This window comes from Glycine soja, chromosome 19, assembly GCF_004193775.1.
Source record: "Glycine soja cultivar W05 chromosome 19, ASM419377v2, whole genome shotgun sequence".
Taxonomy (NCBI): domain Eukaryota; kingdom Viridiplantae; phylum Streptophyta; class Magnoliopsida; order Fabales; family Fabaceae; genus Glycine; species Glycine soja.
The window spans coordinates 30924668-30948744 of NC_041020.1; the positions used below are offsets into that span (position 1 = coordinate 30924668).

Sequence of the window (24077 nt, forward strand, 5' to 3'; positions counted from 1 at the left end):
CAATACCATACCACGATCTCCATAATTTGATACGGTTTTTGACATTATCTGATGTGACATTAACATTGAAGCTTGTAGATAACACTGCGGCTGCAGCATTCAATGCTGACCTTTTCCAACCTCTGTCACCCTTGTTGCCCAAATTCCTTTGATCTCTAAGTACATCAGCCAATACATGTTCCATTTCCAAATTCCATGTAAAATAACTTCTTGTTTCCTCATTATTTTTTCCTAAAACTTTTCTTTTGTCTGTCATTTTTTCATTAGATGACTCCATTGAAGTTAATGTCACTTATTCAACCTGCACATAACAAATAGTAGATATGACCTACTTTATTCATTTGACTAGTCCACTGCACAATCATAGAAAATATTTCAAGCAAAGTTTTTATGCAATAGCAAAGTACATAAAACTCTATCTTCAATAGAAAAGTACAATAGTAACAAAGCACACAAAGTTTGTCAGCAATAGCAAATTACATTTAAAAAAGAACTATCCCTAAGCAAAGTTTCTCCTAACCTGATAGTTAGCAAACATATTCATAGCTAATGTATCTCGAAATCTTGTCCATTCCTCGGTAGCTTGAATAGTTGCGATATCATCTATGACATTATTTTGAACTTCTTCCCTTGATTGATGGACTAACTCTTCATCAACAACAGATAAAAATTCTAAGTCTTGAACTTCTAAAAGTTGATCAGTTTGTTGTTCGTCTCTTATGAAATTGTGTAACACAAAACAAGCATTGATAACTCTTATTTGTGTCTTTATATAAAAAAATGAAGGAGTTCTTAATATACTCCATTTTTTTTTCAAGATCCCAAATGACCTTTCTATTGCATTTCGGGCAATTGCATGACGAAGATTAAATAACTCCTTGTAACTTTGAGGGGTGTTTCCAATCCACTCATTGAGATGATATCTAGTCCCTCGATATGGTGCTAAAAATCCCGGACCATTGGTATATCCCGCATCCACAAGAAAATACTTACCTACAATGTTTAAAATAACAAACATAGACTTAAACTAGACCAAAAAAAAAATTATTTCTAAGAAATATTACCAGTTGGAATTTCAAGTTTGTTTTGACGACGTAATGCATCTCGTAATACTCGAGAATCTCCTGCAGACCCTTCCCACCCAGGTAACACATAAATAAACCTTAAATCTGGACCACAAGCAGCTAACACATTTGTAGAGACATCACCCTTTCTATTACGATATCTAGGTTTCTCATCAGGAGAAACTGTAACCGGAATATGAGTCCCATCAAGTGCTCCAATACATCTCTACAAACAAGACAATTTTTTTAGATTCTAAGAAATTTTTATAATTAACTAATTTCTCCTAACAATTGATAAACTTACCTCAAACCATCTCCACTTGTTTGCTTCCGCACCTTCTAAAGTACAGGGTTGAAAATTCAAATAGTCTTTGCTCACTTTCATTACCGCTCTCAAGACATCATTGAATTGCCTACTTATGGTTTCTTTAGATCTACAATAACTAAATTGCACTACCCTATATTTTAGGTTGTGAGCAAGGATATGTAAAAACATTGCTACTGCTTCAGTTGTTGGAACATTTCTTGTTCTTACTAATCCACCCTTTTCTTCTAAAATTCTACAAAGGTTAAAAAATGCATTTTTACTAAGCCTCAATTGTTCAATGCAATCTTTATTTATTCCTCTATAAAGACAATTAAGGAAGCAGTGACGTTCTAGTTCCCAATTACGGGTTGGTTCCTTAACAAAATAGTTATTATGATACCATGTCACTACACCAATGACCATATGAACAACACAAGCAGCAGCTAATAAGATTATCTTCTTATACTCTTCTCTTTTACGTTTTCTTGAAGTCATTGCAGTGTCAACTATGCTATGATCCATTTCTTCTCAATCCAAACTGCATGATAATGATATAAGATAATATGTGCATATATTATTTGGAGATTTAAAACAAATATCTAGGTAAAAGATGTAAAACAATGATATTAGTGCAATACAAAGATGATCAACTAAAAACAATGATACTATTAAACCATGTCTTGTTCCTCTGGATTGATGACATTCATGATAATAATTGTAACTTTGCAAGTAGTTTGAATTATCTTTGAGTAGTTGGGAATATAGTAGAAGTTGTTTGAGGGGTGGTCCTAATCTCTTTTAAAAGAATTTAGTGTTCTTAATTTAATATTAGCCTGGTTATTATTTCCTCTGGTCCATGTTGGTTTTTCAACTTGGATGTTTTTCATACTATCTCTACATTTTTGTCGATTCAGAATTTCTTCTATATACTCTGTCTTATACATATTTCTTCATTTTTCAGGAAATCATTGATTAGGTTAGGAGCCAATATGCCTGCGAGAGCAGAGCGCATGGCTCGGAGGAGTGATTTTGATCAATACACCCCTTGTTGCAGCGGGGAAACCTACGATGTTGTTATATATTGTGGGATTATTGACATTTTGCAAGATTACGATATCAGCAAGAAACTGGAGCATGCTTACAAGTCTTTACAGGTTGACCCTTCATCAATCTCAATTGTTGATCCAAAGCTTTACTCAAAAAGGTTCCGGGATTTTGTGGGTAGAATATTCATTGAAGACTGGTAATAGTAAGTGGAAAAAGGTTCAAACATTAACATGATGGGAGAGTTTTGATCTGAATGTCCAGAAAATAGCTGAAAGAAGAATCCATTGTTTGGAGTTGGAGAGCTTGTGGTTGACGGTTTGATTCACGGACCACTCTTTCTGTGGCTATGACCAAGGGAGCTCACCTGAATGCACAGGTTGTTTTCGTGGCTGAATTTTGAATGTACACAGCCATGATAATGAAGGCAGGGAGATCTTTGTACATGGAGGATGATAGAAATGATCTCTATCTTTTTTCTCTTTGTTTTTTTTTTCCGTGAAAGGGGGCAGGGTTTGTGGTCACAAATAGGATATGAATATGATGTGAAAAATGATTGAGGAGACATTAAAATGTTTCTCAGAGATTGGATTCAAAATGCGTGGATAGTTTTTTGCTAATAAAAGAAAGTGTACAATTCATTTAGAAAGGATAGATGGTAAATTTCTCTTCTTTTTTCCTTGGGAAGTTGGCAATTTCTTGTTTAATTTGAGATATTTTGGAGACAAGGTTGTGAAATGGAGGGCCAATGGGGCATTAGGATTTCTCCCACAGAACCCAAGTCGTCTACTTTTTCAATATAAATAAATGAGTTTTAATGTGACTCTGCAATAGTGTGTTTCTTTATACATAGACCCTATGAGTATGGTTAATTAATCAATTAACAACTTAAATGCTTCCTCTGTCAAATATAATACAGTATATAATTGGAAGGCAGAGAAAATGAATACAGTATTAAATGAAATTTTTAGTACACGCATGATGCATACACTAAATTTGAATTTGGCATTACTTGTTGCAACATCAAGGCATCCATACAACAAAATTTAGAAAAGTTTGAATTTAGAAAACAAAAAAGATCACATGTTGATAAAAAGATCACATATATATAGGTTGTTGCTTCCTGGATCCTTTCTAATGGATCACAATATCACGTTCACAAAAAAGAAGCGAGTGAAAAATTAATGGATCACAATATCACGTTCACAAACAACAATATTTATCAAAGCAAACCAAATTACTACAATTAAAATATAGGAGTATTAATAAGAAGCATGCATCAAGGAATGTAAATAAAAGAGAGCATAAGTTATGTAGAAAATAAAAGACAACACACAACAGTCATTCCAATGAAAACAACTTAGCCCACGCATTTCATATTATTTTGTAAGATTAATTAGATACCTCTCCAGCGTTCACCATAATGACATGCGGAGTAAACCAAGATCCTAGCCCTGCAAAAAGATTTCATTAGAGGATACCATCACATGCACAAGAAATTCAACCTTTAACTTCATGAGTGAAACAAAGGAGATCGTGCACATTTTTTTCAAATAATATAACATGTAGATATCCAATAGAACAGTGGACGCAAGCAAATAAGAATTAGCATATTCAGGACAAACAAAAATAAAATAAAATACACATAAGAAATGGGAACAACAGCACATGACACACGGGCAAAAAAGTAATTTTGAAAATTAGGGAATCGATAACCTGATGGAAAAGGTCCCAACTCCAAAATTACAGTTCAAACATATAGATAAATAAAAAATATTTAAGTACAATAACAATTAACAGGTATCACAAAAAGGTAGATAGTTCCATTGCATTCATTTGATTCTTTTTTTGTTTTGCAATTGTCAATTGCAAACCTGAAAATTTTATTCAGAATTTGGGTTATCAATACTAGGAGTCAGTCAAAATGTTTGTTGCAACTACTTTTTTCTTTTAAATTTGGAAAGTTTTGAACTCATTCATGTGATGGTGTTTTTAGATTGCATTTGCATGCATATTTTACTAGTGATATAACTTTTTCTGTTGGATGTAACATCTTAATTAAGCCTTTAATTCTTCTGTCATAGTAAGTCACAAAAATTTCGACTGTGTATCTATGCACTTGAAAACTGGAAACACGTACATGTGTTTCATTTTAGATATATTTATAGTCATATTCTACTTTTCTGAAGGTGGAAAACTCATTTACGAGTTAGTAGAAAGCTCTACATCTGCCAATTGAATAGTTAACATTGTTACTTGTTATTCCAGCATTGCTTAAAACCTATTTATTTATTCATTCATTCAGTTTTAGCATATTCTTTTACCCTTACACCTTTTTCAGTTTTTTCATTTTATAGTTGTGTGTTTTAGTCTTCACAATTGTAGAAATCTTACGCATGGATGGTTAGTGGTGTGGACTTCAGTCAACACTTAGCATGTTAGACTAAGTCCAATTAATGTTTTGAGTCGAGGCAATGAGCTATGGATATTAAACTTCGATCCCAGTCTGGAACAAAATTACAAAATTATTATTTGAAGCGTCTCACCTAAGAGGTTGAGTGTAAGTAGCAGCAATGTTGAGAGAAAAGGATGAGAAGTTTGCAAATCAAAATACACTAGGTAAAATAATAGTTGAATAATTCCAAACCCGACTAAGAGATGAGATAAGAATATTATTGGATCTCATGCGAAGCCAGAAACAGCAAAACAAATGGAGTAGCTAAGCAAACTAGGGACTGATTCTTTGGTTAAAGCTAGAGAAGTTATTTGCTCTTCTGCGCAAGTAAGTCATATAGGCAGAATATATTAGTGTCAGCGAGTTGCCATTGCTAGTGAATGGATGCTGTAGTCAAATTACCAACCTGATCGAGCTTCATGCCATTGGCTGGGAATAAACTCCAACATCACAAAGAGGCTCACTCATTGCATGGACCGGAATGTGGCATTCAAAGTCAAACATATATACGGGGGAGATGATTTAACTGCTGTAGTTTATGAATTGACTTAACCTTCTTTGTACACAAATTGTAAGTGTTACAACATAATGATAGTTTATGAATTGACTTAACCTTCTTTGTACTTTTGAGGTTAAGCTGACTAATTTTATGTTCTTCATGGTATTTTTGTTTGGATAAATCTCTCCATAAATACTTATGAGAGAAGAAAATAAAAGAAAAAATGAAATAAGCTTCTCCATAAACTAAAACTAGTTCATAAACTAAAACTAGTTTATGCATAGGTTAAAAATTAGCTTTTGGAGAAGTAATATGAGAAAGCTTCTACTCATTAGCTTATGGAGAAGCATTTTCTTTTTAATTTTCTTCTCCTATTAGTGCTTATAGAAAAGCTTATCCAAACAAGGTCCACTATATATTCTGCAATCTGGTACTGTGCCATATATATGGATGGTGGTTTTGGACATTTGAATTTGTGTAGTTGTTGTTAATAACAATGATGCTTATGCCTTTGGGCATGGGTTTGGACTATTTGTATCAAACTATGTTTGTGTATTGGTATTTTGGGGGAGGATTTCCACTTGCTTACTACATTTTTACATGTATATTATGTAACTGGTTTCATTTTATTGCTACATGTGAGGTATAACTATTATGTTTTTTAAAGCCATTGCATTCCTTTTTTATTTTTTTGCTAAAAGTTTAAAGTTGGCACTGACAGGCATTTGAATCGGTTTAAATTCCACTTGATTTGTAGAGATGTTGGTGCTTGAAAGCTCCAAACCTGCTGATTCAGTTCTAGAGTTCTTGGGTTCGATGCTCTTGTCATTTTGCAAGAAACACTCTCCACTCAAGGTAACTCACATCCCCACAGGTTTTGAAGTTGTCTCTAAGCCTAAATAATCCCTTGAACCCCATCAACAAATAACCAAAATGCCAAATAAACCAATTCCCTTGAACCCCCAGAAAATCATACAGTTCAAGAAATTTAAATAGATTTGTTTCTCTATTTCTCTTTGATGCATATTCACAAACATATGGTGCTCACAATCTATCTCAACTCCAAATCCATTCAATTCACACCCACCAACATATCAAAATCACGGAAACAAAATAGAAAATGAAACATAAATAAAAAAAATCAAGCAACCCTTATAACTACAAAAATGAAATCAAAATCAAACAAACATAAACTTGAAAAAAGAAAAAAAAACAGAGATAACGAAGGAGAGAGGAACTTACCAGCGAGAGGAAGAAAAGCCACGAAGAGGGAGTGGTAGCTCGTGACGCTGCTGAGAGGGAAAGAGAGAGAGCTTGTGATGGTGTGCTGGGAGGGAGAGAGAGCTCGTGGTCTGCAGTGTGAGATGAGAGAGAGAGCGCGTGGTGTGTGCTGAGAGAGATACGGGAATTTTAATTTCTTTGCTTTTTAATGAGAATTTCAAATTCTCTCAAATTAGTATATTAAAATACTTTGTAAAAATGACAGCATTTTAATTACTTTTAAAATACCCCATCCAAACATATTAGATTATTGAAAGGCAATTTAATATCTCTATTAAAATACTTTACATGGTTAAATTTCCCCATCCAAACACAGGGTAAGAGAATAAAGGTCATTCCTGATTAACCCTCTCCACCAAGTATAAGGGAAATCTGGAGCTGCCATGACTTAACAAACTTTTACAAAAGGTTTGTCCCATATTTTTCTATACTTGTAGCACCACTCATTGAGTTGGTGAGGAACCATGTTCCCTTATAGGAAGATGTCCATGAAAGGGGTTTTCAGACCTTACCCTACTCTAACATACCCAACACCACTAATACATATGTTTTTATTCTTTTTACAGGTATAGAGGGAAGGAGCCCAGAGTATGAAGAACCTCAGGATTTGAGGTCAAATCCTTTCCAAGGTGGAGGGGATGATGCAATCCTACCCCCCAAGGGTATTTGATAGAAGACTCCAAGAAAATTGGGCTAGAGTTGCTAAAGAAGACCTTAGGATTCTCATGAACCTCATGCTAGATTTTTGAGCCCATGGGTCAAGGTTGGATCTACTCTTCTTTGTAAATATTAGAATAGATTTTTTTCTTCTTTTGGGCCTTGTATTTTGGCCATTCTAGTAGTATATGGTTTTAGCCTTGTATTTCAGGGCATTTTGAGTAGTCTTTGTAGTAGGGACTTTTTTTGTATTTTCATGTATTTTGTCATGGGGGTGAGCTTAGCTATTATAGGGGGTGTGTAGCTGAGCTCTAGCTTCTCATCTAAAGGAGGTGAACTTAGCTATTAGAGAGGTGTGTGTAGCTAAGCTTTAGCTTCTTTAGGAATCTTCTCAAGGAAGCTTCTCAAGGAGGTGAGCTTAGTTATTAGAGGGGTGTGTATAGCTAAGCTCTAGCTTCTCAAGGAAGTTTTCTCAAAGAAGCTTCTCAAGGAATTTTTCTCAAGAAAGCTTCTCAAGGAAGCTACCTAGTCTATAAATAGAAGCATATGTAACACTTGTTGTAACTTTGATGAATGAAAGTCTTATGAGACACACTTCAAAGTTCCACTTCTCTCCCTCTTTTATTCCTTCAATTTCATGCTCCCCTCTTCTCTCTTTCTTTTCCTCCATTAAAGCATCCTCTTCAAGCTTCTTATCCAAGGCACATTCTTGGTGGTGAAGCTCCTTCTTCCATGGCTTATTCCCTAGTGGATGGTGTCTCCCCTCTCCTCTTCTCCTTTGCCTTCCGCTGCATCTCCATGATGGAAAATCACCATTGAAGGACCTCATTGAAGCTCAAAGATCCAGCTTCCATAGAAGCTCCACAAGCAAGCTTCCATCATTATCAATCAAATAATTGTGAGCTTGATGAACTGGTAATGTTCCAAAGTAGAAAAATCATCAATCCAAAATAGAAATAATGTGTAACATAACCTCAAATAGAAACCAAAACAAATTTACAGTAGTAAAATTAAGTCATTGAAATGCACACAAATCTCCCTATCGGGCACCTTGCAAATCAAAACCCCAAGTAAAAAAAATAGTAAATAGAATAAATGAGAGAGGAAGAAGAAGGAAAAAAAGAATACAAAAAGTGGAAGTTTACCATCCCTATCATAAACAGCGATGCTCCACCGTGCTTAGCTACCGGAGTGATTTTTGGCAACTTCCCTCTTCCCATTTTCTTCTCTTCTCTTTCTCTTTTGATGATCAAAGGGATTTCCAAATTAGATTCACCATACATTGTTGCATCAGAGTCCCCACACCATCACACTCCTCTTCTCTATTATCTCCCTCACTTGCGTCTCGTCATGCCATAGTGAACCTCATTGAAGTATCTTATTAACAAATTTTTGGTGACTTTGCCAATGCCAGAACGACAATCTGAAATTCAAGAGTTTGGTGATTAGATCTTCCATGTACAAAAAAAGAAATATTCAAAGCATTTCTTATGTTAAATTCAACGAAATCAGCTACAAAATGTCACAGCTCCCAAAAACACTTTGGAAATTAAACTAAAACACAATACCCATCTTTCCCAAGAAGGAACAAGATAAAGTAAAACCCTAGATAAAATCTTATTCAATTTGAAAATCTATGAAACAATATCACATCAGCAAGAACCACATTGATTCTCACAAGTGGGGTTAAAGAACAAAGAGTGAGTACCAAGAGCAACAAGTGGCAAAATCAAATAAAACCCATGTATTCCCACACATGGAAGAATCAATTGAAAATTAAACCATTGTGGCACCTACTACTTCATAATTATCACGCAGTGGGTCAACAGAAAACGTGGGATATATTGAAAAAGGATGATATTAGTGTTTCGACACTTGCATACTCAAAGGGGTTGGGTTCCTATGATTTACGTTATTGACTTATTGCATGCAGTGGACTTATTAACATTGTCAGGCACCACCCATCTCCATTATAATAGTGAAGAAACTCCAACATAATGAGGATTAATACCAGTCTAAATGTAAGACTATGAATCCCTAAGTACAGCACAATGTAACACTAAGAGCAAGGGAAAGCTTACCGAATAAAGACCCTGACACAAAGTCGCAAGTCGTGACAGTGAGGACAGGGCGCGACGTACTGTGACACACCGGTGTGAACGACAGCAGCTATAGTCAAGCCACGGCAAGACGAGTCTTAGGTGAACAGCGGGAACTAGAGGCTCATCTTATAGAACACCTTTATCGGCACAATGAAGGGTTTCTGAAGTAGTGATGAGCATGTGCGGTGTATTATCGGATAGTGATGACTTAATTATTTACTTATTTAGTTTTAAAAACAAAGATGGTCTCATCCAAAACCCGTCGTTGTCTCATTTATTTTATTTTCACACATACATTCTAAGACGGTTATTTAAATAACCATCGTAGAATAGCTCATTTGACGACGGGTTTTGAAAACTGCCTTTGTTATAGATATCAGGATTTACAAAAATGCCATCGGCATGCTTTCTAAGATGGGTCTTTCACAACCGTCGTCAAAACGATGTCGTAAAAAATTATTTTAAGTATTTTCATTCTAATGCTCCCCCCCCCCCCCCTTGACATAAAAATAAATCAAGCTTTTTATATTAAATATCATTTCTTTTCTTTATACACCATTAAGCCATTCCTCTAACCATATGCATTATTATCATGTTTCATTGTAATACCAATGCCTGAATAAGTTCAATGAAAGCTGCCTGGAAAAGCCAACTGAGGAAAAAGGAAAGGCCTTTTCCGTTAATTTTAGATGAACTTGTAAAATTATTGTGATATAATGATGTTGTGCTATGTTCCACAGGGTCATGATGCTCTGCAAGTACATCGGGTAGCCCATGCATTATGGCATTACAGGCGCAAAGTTTTGACCCTAGCTTTGCAAAGTCGTGTTAGTGAGGTACTATAGTTTTCTAGTTGGTTGTTGTATGCATAATATTATCATGCATAAGTTACATGTACAAGATAGTTTTGTTTTAGGAAAGCAAATTGAGAAGCAATATATTGTAGCAATAGATTTATGTTGTTCCAGCCAACTTTTTTTTTTTAATATGGAAAAATAGATTAATAAAGCAGAAGGTATTCTTGAGACTTCAGTCTTCAATTCTTGATGGCACTTAGACAATTGATTTCCTTACTTTTTATTTACATTCTAGATTTGAAAATTGTTATCTGGAGATCTTGACCTTGGTATTGTGGGACTCGATACTTTCAGTGAACATGGCCAGGTCAGCATTTTCACGTTAATTAATGCCCACTGTCTCTTGGATGCTCCACTCGTTACCACTTATGTGGCCTAACTCACAATCTTCCAGCTTCAAATAGAGGCTACATTTACCCAAGATGGGAAGTACTTGGTGGCAGGTATCCCATTTCATCTCTTAACGATTTAACTTTCTACCACTTTTATTTTCACTGCATCTTACTTCCTAGTTATTTTTACCTGCTGATGTGCACCAAAACACCCTTCTAAATTCTCCTGTTATTATTGTTATTATTTTTTTAAATATGGTTATTAGTGTTGGTATTTAAGGATTTGGGCTTCAACTAATAGTATTAGTAGTTGACGTAATTATAATTACAAATGGGAGCATTAGGTCTTGGGTATTTGAAATTCTGATACTGGGGACAGATGTCGTACAGGATGTCACGACATCACGCTTCAGAACATGCAGATTGTATGTGTCCGTATGAACAGATTAAACAAGTAAATAACACAACCTTCTGGGGGCTACCAAGCCAGGGAGGAAATCCACTAAAATAGTGTTAGTTCAAGGTCTAACAGCCACTGTTTACAACCTTCTCACCTAACCACTACCCGTGCAATCTCTACCTAAGAGCCACTCTTAGATATGAGAACCCCGCTCACTCCCTCTCACTCACACTCCCGTGTTTACAATCAAATCAAAGACACACCAGAGATCAACTCTGAACAAAAGGGATCAACCCTACACACTAGAGATCAACTCTACACACAAGAGATCAACTCTACACACTAGGTCCGACACTTGATGTTAGAGTAACATCAAGGTGGCTCACAAAACACTCAAGTCCCAAAACTCACAAAATAACTCTTCAATCCCGGACTTGGTACAGAACTCGTGCAGCCTCCATGATTATATAGCAATGTGCGTTTCTGGGCTGCAACTGCTTGTGCTGGAGGAGATCTATCATTCTTCCTGAAAATCTGCAGTTAAAGAACTAAAAGATACAGTTTGATCTTTTAGTTTTTATCTTTAATCTTTAATCCCTGAACGAACTCTTCTACTTTGAAATTCGAACTTTAATTATCTTTTAATTCGTTCCAGAAGATAGATCATCTTATCTCTTGCTAACTGCACAACAATCTGTTAAAGATATAACAGATTTATGTGTCCAGTATTTTCGGGCCAGATGTCAGGACATCGTGTCCGACATCGTGGATTCTGCAGCTTCAATTCTTCATTTGACATTTTATCTTGACTTATGCATTGTGCAGCAACTCCAGTATTTTCGGGCAGGATGTCAGGACATTGTATCCGACATCGTGGATCCTGCAACTTCAATTCTTCATTTGACATTTTATCTTGCCTTGTGCATTGTGCAACCCGATCTTATTCCTTGACATAACGTTGGACATCATGTGCAGCAACTCCAGCTTTCCTTCATTGTCTAAGTGCTTATGTTTTAACAAAATCTTAGCCAATCTTTTAAACACTCAGTAGAGCTAAGCACTAACAATCTCCCCCTTTGGCAAATTTTGTCTAAAACATACTTAGACACTTCCTGAGCAGGTACGAGCAGTTATGCAAGTGGGATCAGCAACTTTCATTATCAGAGTAATCAAGCACAGCGGAAATTCTTCAAGTTGCAAATCTACAAGTCTTCTCCAGGATGTCAAGACTTCTCACGTGACATCAGCTTTCTGCTTCTGCTCCCCCTGTCTTCATGCTTACTGCAGCATCTTCTATCAGCTACTAGTCTTTCCAGGATGTCAAGACATCTCTTGTGACATCAGCTTTCTGCTCCCCCTGTCTTCATGCTCTTACTGCAGCATCTTCTATCAGCTTCTAGTAGCTTACATCAGTCATCCTCAGTAGCAGCAGTCTCCCCCTCAAGATCATATTCATACAACTCCCCCTCAAAATCATGAATCATGCATACATCGTTTCCTACTGCCATACATCGTATCAATCATGCATAATACGACTATTGCATACATAGTATCCTACTGCTCAAAATCATGCATAATAGCAAGCATAATACTATTACTCCCCCTTTTTAGACAGAATTTGACAAAAGTAGAATGCATGAACTTAATGTGCAAATATTACAGACCAATAACAATCAATTGTTCAAAGGCACATGCCCTTATAGCTAGTAAAAAGCAAAAAATATAAAGGTCTGATGATCATGGGGTGGCTTCAGAATCATCATCATCGGATTCTGTATCCTCTGCTGCATCTTCGTCATCGGCTTCTTCTTCTTCTTCCTCAGCTTCTTCATCTTCTTGCTCAGCTGCTTCTCCATCATTAATGCCACTTTCTGAGAGCCTTTTGATCAGCCGTTCTAGCTCCATCTTCTTCTCTGTGGTGGCTTTGATGGTTGCTTCCAGCACCTTGCATGTGTCCTTGAGTTCAGCAATCAAGGCATCCTTGGACACAGCACCTGAAGCAGCAGCTTTCCCTGATGTCGAGACAATGTCTGGGACATGTGTCCCCTCAAACAGTTTGTAATGCAGGGATAGAGGAGATTCTCTCTTCATCACAGAGTCAATATTGTTTAAGACATTGGGATGTTGACTCAACATAATGCCACACAATACAGTTGGGAAGGCAATGGGTAATTTGACAGCAAAGGATTCTGAATGCTTAACAGTTTGATCAAAAATATAGTTTCCAAAATTAAATTTGGACTTGGTTCCAACAGCATACAGAAATTTACCCAAACCTGTGGCAACAGTGGAAGTATGATTGGTGGGTACCCAGTTTGCAGCGCCAATCCTATGCAGAATTGCATACTTCACACTCAGCTTCCCTGCAGAAAGCTTCCCTTTCTTTGGCCAATGCTGGACTCGTTTGGCAGTGATTTCCTTGGCAATCTGATGCTCAGAAACATCAATATCCACCATTCCTTCAGTAGGTCTGCCCAGGTACTTGTTGATCACAGCAGGGGAGAATCTAACACACTTTCCTCTGACAAACACTTTCTGATAATCATCACTTTTTCTGTTTGTTATGTCAGAGGGAATGTTGACAATGAATTCCCTGACTAGACTTTCATAGCAATCTCCCAACTTGGTGACAGTCTTCAGCAGTCCAGCAACCTTGATGAGTTCCATGGTCTCCTTGCAATCCAAGGCATTTCTTCCCAGTTCTCTTTCTAAAGCAATCCTGCGTTGATATACAAATTTCCACCTCTCAACATTGCCAATGGAGTGGAATGAGATGTTGTCCAATGGTGCATCAGGGACATTTCCAGGCACCTTTCTCCCAGATTTCTTGGCCCTCTTTGATGTCGAGACATCTAGTTCGACATCCTCATCAGAATCGGATGAGGAAATTTCTTTCCTCTTCTTGGAGGGGATTGCAACCTTGCTCCTTCTGGATGTGGTAGGAGTGATTGGAGTGCTCTTCTTCTGGGCCATAGTTTTGATTCGTCCAGACCTCTTGATGGGGGTTTTTCCCTTTCTGCTTTGTAGTCTTTCTGCAATGCCAGGTGCCAACCTGTTGGCAATGGGTTCTTCATCAGATGCTACATCTTCAAGGTCAATGAGGTCACCTGGAGCAGGTTCTGGTGCCCGTGGTGCAGGGGTCTCCTCTGCGGCTTGATCATCTTCCTCTGTTGATTCCTCTTCACTGGGTGAAGAGAGTACTTCAGCATTTGGGCCGGAAGATGTTGGAACATCTTTCTCAACATCAGGCACAGAAACATTCGGGGTGGAAGATGTTGGGACATCTTCATCAGCTTCAGGAACAGAGGCGTCTTTCAAAATGCTACTCACAATACTGCGGATTTTCTTGTCCATCTCCGTGTCTACTTCCCTAGGACTTGTTACAAGGCTAGGGTTTTCAGCAATCTTCACTCCCTGTTGTCTTCTGGGAACCAGTTTTTCAGGAACAGGGGCTTGACCAGGAATTATTTGTATGGGTTGGATGTTGAATTCAGGTTGTCCCTGGTGCGGAGATGATGGTACAGAGGGTGAACCAGGAGCTGAAGTTTCTTTTGGTGAGGTAGCCATGGAAAAGCAGAGCGTTTGGAATGGTTTCGCAAATTTCTGAGAGCTGTTGGGGAATGCTGAAAACGAGATTACCACGAAAATATAAGTTTGAATGAGGAATGTAGAGGGGCGTGTGAAGCAACGGTCGAATTCGTTTTGGCTTAGTAGTGAACGTGCTATTAATGTTAAGTGAGACGTTTGAGCACGTTCAGATAGCAGTAGCTGCTATAATTCCTCTAGCAGACAAATGCCCAGCTTGCCCCTCAGTTTTTCAAACTGATTTGCATCCAATGCCTTTGTGAAAATATCTGCTATTTGTTCCTCAGTGTCAACATGCTCCAGTGTGATAACTTTATCATCAACAAGCTCTCTGATATAGTGATGTCTGATGTCAATGTGCTTGGTTCTGCTGTGTTGCACAGGGTTTTTAGAAATATTAATAGCACTCAAGTTGTCACAGTATAATGTCATGACATCTTGTTCGACATTGTACTCTTTGAGCATCTGCTTCTTCCAAACTAGTTGTGAACAGCTGCTTCCTGCTGCAATATACTCTGCTTCTGCGGTAGATAGGGACACACAGTTCTGCTTCTTGCTGAACCATGAAATAAGATTGGTTCCCAAATAGAAACATCCACCAGAAGTGCTTTTTCTGTCATCTGCACTTCCTGCCCAATCAGCATCACAATACCCAACCAGCATTGAATCTGAACAATGACAGTACATAATCCCATAGTCACTGGTGCCATTTACATATTTCAGGATTCTCTTTACTTGAGTCAAGTGACTTATCTTAGGATTGGCTTGATATCTTGCACAAACACCTACTGCATAGGTGATGTCGGGTCTGCTAGCTGTTAAATATAGTAAGCTCCCAATCATGCTTCTGTACAGACTTTGATCAACACTGGTGCCAGCTTCATCTTTTGACAGCTTCAAGTGAGTAGGTGCAGGTGTTCTTTTATGGCTGGCATTCTCCATCCCAAACTTCTTGACAATGTTCTTTGCATACTTGCTTTGTGAGAGGAATATGGAGTCTTCCATCTGCTTCACTTGAAGTCCCAGAAAATAAGTCAGCTCTCCAACAAGACTCATCTCAAATTCAGATTGCATCTGTTGAACAAAATGTCGAAGCATCTCATTCGACATCCCTCCAAACACAATGTCATCAACATATATCTGTGCAATCATCAAGTTTTCAGCATCTTGCTTGACAAAGAGAGTCTTGTCAATTCCTCCCTTCCTATACCCTTGCTGAGTAAGTAATTCTGTTAGCCTTTCATACCAAGCTCTTGGAGCTTGCTTCAATCCATAGAGAGCCTTCTTGAGCCTGTATACATGATCTGGATGAGTTGGATCTACAAATCCCTTTGGCTGCTCCACATAGGCTTCTTCATTTAGGTATCCATTCAGAAACGCGCTCTTCACATCCATCTGGTACAGCTTGAATTTGAGGATGCAAGCTACACCAAGTAACAATCTGATGGACTCAAGCCTAGCAACTGGGGCAAAAGTTTCATCAAAGTCTATACCTTCAATCTGAGTGTAGCCTTGAGCAACAAGTCTGGCCTTGTTTCTGGTTATAACACCTTCTTCATTGGTTTTGTTCTTGAAGATCCACTTGGTGCCAATCACATTAGTTCCCTCGGGTCTCGGAACTAGCTCCCAGACTTCATTCCTTTTGAATTGCTCCAATTCTTCTTGCATAGCATTGATCCAGAACTCATCAGTCAGTGCCTCTTTCACATTCTTGGGCTCAATTTTGGAGACAAAACATGAGTTGGAGACAATCTCAATCTCCCTTGATCTTGTAGTGACCCCTCTGTTTGGATCTCCTATAATCAGCTCCTTGGGGTGCATCTTCTGGATTCTAATGGAGGATTTCTTGTCGGGTTGAATGATGCTTGGTTCATCTGTAGCAGAATCAGAGTTTTCTGCATTTTCTGCACTTTTAGCTGCATCTGCTACATTGTCTCCCGATGTTCTGACATCTTCTTCGACATCCTTCTTTCTTGCTGGAGTTAGATCATCAACAACCACATTGATGGATTCCATCACAGTTCTAGTTCTGGAATTGAATACTCTATATGCTCTGCTGTTTGTAGAGTATCCCAGGAATATTCCTGCATCACTCTTGGGATCCATCTTTCTCCTTTGCTCTCTATCTGCCAAAATGTAACATGGACTTCCAAAGATGTGGAAGTGCTTGACAGTTGGCTTCCTCCCTTTCCAGATTTCATACAGTGTGGTTGGAGTCCCTCTTCTCAGTGTGACTCTGTTGTGGATGTAGCATGCTGTGTTCATGGCTTCAGCCCAGAGATTATAGGGAAGTTCTTTGGCATGAAGCATGACCCTAGCAGCCTCTTGCAAGGTCCTGTTTTTCCTTTCAACTATGCCATTTTGTTGTGGTGTAATGGCTGCAGAGAACTCATGAGTGATGCCTTCAGATGTGCAGAATTCAGTAAACCTGCTGTTTTCAAACTCTCTGCCATGGTCACTCCTGATTCTCTTGATGACACAGTCTTTTTCTCTTTGAAGTCTTAGGCTCAACTCCTTGAATACTTCAAAGGTGTCTGATTTTTCTCTGATAAAGTTGACCCAGGTAAATCTGGAGAAATCATCCACAACAACATAGGCATACCTTTTTCCTCCAAGGCTTTCAACTTGCATAGGCCCCATCAAGTCCATGTGAAGTAGTTCCAGCACCCTGGAAGTGGTCTGATGTTGAAGCTTCTGGTGGGACATCTTGACTTGCTTTCCAATCTGACATTCACCACAAATTCTGCCTTCTTCTATTTTCAGATTGGGAATGCCTCTAACAGCACCTTTGTCAATGATTTTCTTCATGCCTCTTAAGTGCAGATGTCCAAACCTTTGATGCCATATTCTGACTTCATCTTCTTTGGAGGATAGACATGTGGAGGAGTAACTGGTTTCTTGAGGTGTCCATAGGTAACAGTTGTCCTTTGATCTGCTGCCCTTCATTAGAACTTCACTCTTTTCATTTGTCACCAAGCATTCTGACTTTGTGAAGTTTACATTGAATCCTTCATCACACAGCTGACTGATGCTGATCAAGTTTGCAGTCAGTCCCTTCACCAGCAGTACTTTGTTCAGCCTAGGAAGTCCATCATGAACTAGCTTTCCCATTCCAATGATCTTTCCTTTAGAGCCATCTCCAAATGTCACATAGCTAGTGGAGCAGGGCTCAATGTTCACCAGGAATTCTTTAACTCCTGTCATGTGTCTGGAACAGCCGCTATCTAGGTACCAATCTTCCTTAGCTGAAGCTCTAAGTGAAGTATGAACAACAAGACTGACAATCTTGTGTTTTGGAACCCACATCATCTTCTTTCTGCTGTTGCTACTTTGAGTTCCATGATGTGGATGGGCATGTAGATGATAGCAAAAGGGCTTTATGTGACCATACTTGCCACAGTAGTGACACCTCCACTTCTTTCTTTTGCTCCTTTTCTGCTGCGTTCCATGATGTCGAGACCGATGTTGTGACATCGTGGCTCCAGTGCTGTTTTTGGCAGGAACAAATTCTGTCATGGTTGTTCTGCCAGCAGACTTAGGATTAAATCCAAGTCCTCTCTGGTTTCCAACATTCTTTCCAAGCTGCAGCACCTCATCAAGCGTATTTGAGCCTTTATTCAGCATCTTTATTGATTTTGTCATGTTTTCCAGTTTAGAGTTCAGAAAACCAACTTCTCCTTTAAGCTCAGAGATCTCCTCTTCATGTGCCTCCTTTTCAGCCTCCAGATCTGCAATGACCTTCTTCAGTTGTGCTTCTTGCTGAAGGATCTTCTCACTTTTGATGCATAGTTTTCTATAGGATATAGCAAGCTCATCAAAAGTGATTTCACTATCTGTATCACTTGAGTCTTCAGCAGATTCAAATCTCCCAGTGAGTGCATTTACATCTCTGTCAGAATCACTTTCTTGTTCACTCTCTGTATTATCAGACCGACATACAGAAAGTCCTTTCCTCTGCTTCTTGAGATGAGTGGGACATTCAGCTATGATGTGTCCATAGCCTTCACACCCATGGCATTGAATTCCTTTGCTGTGACTGGGCTTTTCATCTGACCTTTTCTGGTATTTACTACCTTTCCTGATGTCGAAAGGGATGTTCTGGACATGTGGTTTCTGCCTCCTGTCCATTCTGTTCAGCACTTTGTTGAACTGCTTTCCAAGGAGCACAACTGCATTAGTCAGCCCTTCATCAGTATCCAGGTCATACTCATCTTCTTCTCCTTCATCATTTGACACGAAAGCCAGATTCTTGCTCTTCTTTTCAGCCCTATCTGAGAGTCCTAGCTCAAAGGTTTGAAGGGAACCAATGAGTTCATCTACTCTCATGTTGCAAATGTCTTGGGCCTCCTCTATTGCAGTGACTTTCATGTCAAATCTCTTAGGCAAGGATCTGAGGATCTTTCTCACCAGCTTTTCATCTGTCATCCTCTCTCCCAAGGCAGTGCAAGCATTGGCAATTTCAAGAATGTTCATGTGGAAGTCATGAATACATTCTTCCTCCTTCATCTTCAGATTTTCGAATTTTGTGGCCAATAGTTGCAATCTGGACATCTTCACTTTGGAGGTTCCTTCATGAGTGGTTTTCAGGATCTCCCAAGCATCCTTGGCCACTGTACATGTGTTGATCAGTCTGAAGATATTCTTGTCAACTCCATTGAATAGAGCATTCAAGGCTTTGGAGTTTCCAAGTGCCAATTCGTCTTCTTCTTTAGTCCAGTCTTCTTCTGGCTTCAATTCATCAGTGGGCTTTCCTTCTGTGTCCAGCATCTTGGGATGTTCCCAGCCTTTGATGACAGCTTTCCAGGTTCTGCTATCCAGTGATTTGAGAAAGGCCACCATCCTTGCTTTCCAGTATTCATAGTTGGTCCCATCCAGAATTGGTGGTCTGTTCACTGGTCCTCCTTCTTTCTCCATGTTCATCAGAATTTATCTCCCTAGATCTCACTCAGTGATTTCGAGTGCCTGCTCTGATACCAATTGAAATTCTGATACTGGGGACAGATGTCGTACAGGATGTCACGACATCACGCTTCAGAACATGCAGATTGTATGTGTCCGTATGAACAGATTAAACAAGTAAATAACACAAGAGAATTGTTAACCCAGTTTGGTGCAACCTCACCTACATCTGGGGGCTACCAAGCCAGGGAGGAAATCCACTAAAATAGTGTTAGTTCAAGGTCTAACAGCCACTGTTTACAACCTTCTCACCTAACCACTACCCGTGCAATCTCTACCTAAGAGCCACTCTTAGATATGAGAACCCCGCTCACTCCCTCTTACTCACACTCCCGTGTTTACAATCAAATCAAAGACACACCAGAGATCAACTCTGAACAAAAGGGATCAACCCTACACACTAGAGATCAACTCTACACACAAGAGATCAACTCTACACACTAGGTCCGACGCTTGATGTTAGAGTAACATCAAGGTGGCTCACAAAACACTCAAGTCCCAAAACTCACAAAATAACTCTTCAATCCCGGACTTGGTACAGAACTCGTGCAGCCTCCATGATTATATAGCAATGTGCGTTTCTGGGCTGCAACTGCTTGTGCTGGAGGAGATCTATCATTCTTCCTGAAAATCTGCAGTTAAAGAACTAAAAGATACAGTTTGATCTTTTAGTTTTTATCTTTAATCTTTAATCCCTGAACGAACTCTTCTACTTTGAAATTCGAACTTTAATTATCTTTTAATTCGTTCCAGAAGATAGATCATCTTATCTCTTGCTAACTGCACAACAATCTGTTAAAGATATAACAGATTTATGTGTCCAGTATTTTCGGGCCAGATGTCAGGACATCGTGTCCGACATCGTGGATTCTGCAGCTTCAATTCTTCATTTGACATTTTATCTTGACTTATGCATTGTGCAGCAACTCCAGTATTTTCGGGCAGGATGTCAGGACATTGTATCCGACATCGTGGATCCTGCAACTTCAATTCTTCATTTGACATTTTATCTTGCCTTGTGCATTGTGCAGCCCGATCTTATTCCTTGACATAACGTTGGACATCATGTGCAGCAACTCCAGCTTTCCTTCATTGTCTAAGTGCTTATGTTTTAACAAAATCTTAGCCAATCTTTTAAACACTCAGTAGAGCTAAGCACTAACAGTATTGTATACCATCCTATAAATCATATACTCAGAATTACTGTTGGGTATGTACATATTTATTACTCTCTAATGTAATAAATCTGAGCAATACCTGATCCCAATCTGCTTCAATAAAAAATGACTCCGTTAAAGCAAACTGCAAAAGACAATAAGGATTAAAGCTAGATACTTTTATCTTCTAGTGAATGAAATTATTTTTTGTACACATGCATATATGTAGTATATAAAGTGTGGAAGAAAGATTTCCTTGGAAAGTATGAATTACGTGAGTAAAATATAAAGAGAGAAATTACTTTCTTTAGGATATTACCATGACACCAAGAAGCTAGGGGCATTTACTCTAGTATCATATCATGGTAGCAATAGATTTCTAATTCCTCAACAAAAACCAAGGATAATTGCCTCGGTTTTTTGTCTTCCTCTACTTTCATGAGAAAACCAATTAGCCACGGCATTATATACACTAAAAGATTTTTTTTAGATATATGATATTATAGTTTATTATTTATATATAATTAATTAGATCGTTAATTCATTATATATGCATAATATTTATTTACAATTTAATTATCATTTTCAAATCAGTTTCGGTATGTGGAATTATTCTTGATTTAATTTGTAACTAACGAACTAAAATTGAGAACATATAGGGACCAGAATTAGTTCAAATCCAATAACACATAAAATTAAGAAAGTGATATTTCATTGTCATTTGATGGCACCATTGCTCTCCAAAATTAACATCTCCAACATATATTTATATATATACCTTTATGCTCCTTTTGTTCTGATTCACTTCTTAGTTTCCAGTGCATTTTATATAAGTAGAGAAAAAGACAAGATGCCTCAAGAAACAGTGAAAATGTCACCTTTTCTTCACTGTCTACTTCCTGAGCATTCCCCTTCTATTCTTATTGTTTCTATTCCTCCTTATTGGAATGTTTTATGACAATCTGATTGTATGCTAAAGCTTAATATAGGGCCAGGGTCCGTACGCAGTCTCCAAAGATGGAAATGATGGATGTTGCTAGGTGCACTAACATTATTGCTTGTGCACCCAACAATTTTACTTAATTCCGAAAATGCCCATATGCTTTCTTCTTCCTTTTTAAGTTGCTTTTTTCAGTTACGCTTTGTTCTTCTCTTTCTCTGTTTCCTCTTGGTTTTTCATTGTTGTGAGAGGTGCACATTGCCGCTTCGGTCGAGGTGAAAGTGTTACAGAGGTTCGTCGGTGGTGATTGTTGCAATGGTTGGTTCGGTTGTTAATGGAGATACGTCGGAGGTACACCGTTAAATTTTTTTTATTTACGTAACATATGGATTAAGTATTCCATAAGTTTTAATATAACTTATGGATTACATAATCCGTATGATTTATACCGATTATGTAATCCGTAAGTTATATTAAAACTTATGGATTACTTAATCCGTATGATTTATACGGATTATTTAATCCATATGAGTCATACGGATTAAGTAATTCATATGATTTATACGGATTAAATAATCCGTATGATTTATATGGATTAGATAATTCGTATGACTTATACGAATTAGATAATCCGTATGATTTATATAGATTTTAATTTTTTTTTTAAAATTAAAAGAAATATTAAATTTATAAAAAATTTTAATTATAAATATGTTAGTATGATTGTTAAAAATATTAATTTAATGTGTAAATAAAAATTATTTGTTTATATGTTTATTTGAAATTTAATTCGTATTATTGTTTTAAATATTTTTAAAGAAGTGTAGAATGATAATTAATTTATAATTACTTATTTTTATATTTTGAAAATGGTATGATTTGTAAGATAAATTATAATTGTAATTTATGGATAATTTATTTGAGTTTTTATGGTCTAAAATTGATTGTTTTGTGTGGTAATAATTTGATGAATTAGAATTAAGTTGAATAAAATAATTTACTTTACTACATATGTTGCAGTTATAATTTTTTATGTATTATATGGTGGTTATGAATTGTAAGTATAAAAAGTTGATGTTATTGGTTTTTAATATATAGGGTTATTAATTTTAATGTTTATAAAATGATATGCAATAAAAAATTACGTAGGGTTTTGTGTGATAGTATATGTATGGTGCGGTTAGGGGTTGTTTGTTTGTGATGTTGAAAATTTTGAATGTCTTGTTAAGATGGACAAAGATCAATGGATGTATGACAGTATATTGTCTGAAGAAGTTGATATAAATGATGAAAATGAAGGTGAAGCTGGTGTGAATGAAGAACATATTGATCATTCTGATGTGTTTAATACTTCTCATGTAATAATGTGATTTATTGTTATTAAATTAATAAAATGAATGTCCCTTTGAAGACTAAACTTGTGTGGATTGCATTGTAGGTGTTTGCTACCCAAGATGATATTTTGCAGTGGGCTCCATCGGTTGCTTATGAAATTGGATTTGTCACGATGATTTTGAGGTCAGACATAAACATTGGTATGAGAGGAAGGACTTCATTTATGTTAATTGGTTGTAAAAGGAGTGGTCAGTATGGGTCTAGGAAGAAAGATTTTGTGAGAAGAATTACTGGTAGTAGGAAATGTGGGTGTCCCTTTAAGCTTCATGGGAAACCAGTGGTTGGAGGTCAAGGATGGATGATGAAGTTAATGTGTGGGAGTCACAATCATGAATTGGCCAAGTCATTAGTTGGACATCCATACGCTGGTCGATTGACTAAGGATGAGAAGACAATTATTGCTTATATGACAAAGTCAATGGTGAAACTAAGAAATATTCTTCTAACGTTGAAGGAGCACAATGCCAATAGTTGTACAACAATCAAACAAATGTATAATGCAAGAAGTGCATATCGTTCTTCCATAAGAGGTAGTGATACTGAAATGCAACATTTAATTAAGCTTCTTGAACGAAATCAGTATATTCATTGGCATAGATTAAAGGATAAAGATGTTGTACGTGATATCTTCTGGTGTCATCCTGATGTAGTGAAGTTATGTAATGCATGTAATTTAGTGTTTTTGATAGATAGTACCCACAAAACAAACAAGTACAGACTCTTATTATTTGACTTTGTTGGTGTGACACCAACAGGGATGACATTCTCTGCTAGTTTTGCATATTTGGAGGGAGAACGTGTAAATAATATGGTTTGAGCTCTAGATTGGTTTTAAGGTCTTTTTCTAAGACGTGATACCCTTCCTAGAGTTATTGTGACCGACAGAGACCTAACATTGATGAATGCCGTGAAAATTGTATTCCCTGAGTGCACCAACTTGTTGTGTAGGTTTCACATTGACAAGAATTTCAAGGCAAGATGTAAATCCCTAATTGGTCAAAAAAATGCATGGGAGTATGTCATGGATGCCTAGGGGAGTTTGG

At 37.5% G+C, this 24077-nt stretch overlaps 1 protein-coding gene across 1 annotated transcript; it reads right to left on the reverse strand.

Moving 5' to 3' along the window:
• Positions 1-292: 292 nt before the first annotated feature.
• On the reverse strand, positions 293-1605 carry LOC114398729 (protein ALP1-like). Its single transcript, XM_028360891.1, has 4 exons — positions 1369-1605; positions 1065-1290; positions 521-993; positions 293-301 (listed from the first exon to the last, which is right to left on the reverse strand). Exons 1-4 carry the CDS (start codon positions 1558-1560, stop codon positions 293-295), a joined length of 900 nt encoding a protein of 299 aa, XP_028216692.1. The 5' UTR covers positions 1561-1605.
• Positions 1606-24077: the final 22472 nt, after the last annotated feature.

Coding starts and splice junctions, on each gene's coding strand:
- LOC114398729 (XM_028360891.1), bottom strand. CDS start 1,560: ATGTTTTTACATATCCTTGCTCACAACCTAAAATATAGGGTAGTGCAA. Junction 1,291..1,368: donor ACAAGTGGAGATGGTTTGAG/GTAAGTTTATCA, acceptor TCTTGTTTGTAG/AGATGTATTGGAGCACTTGA. Junction 994..1,064: donor CAAACTTGAAATTCCAACTG/GTAATATTTCTT, acceptor TAAACATTGTAG/GTAAGTATTTTCTTGTGGAT.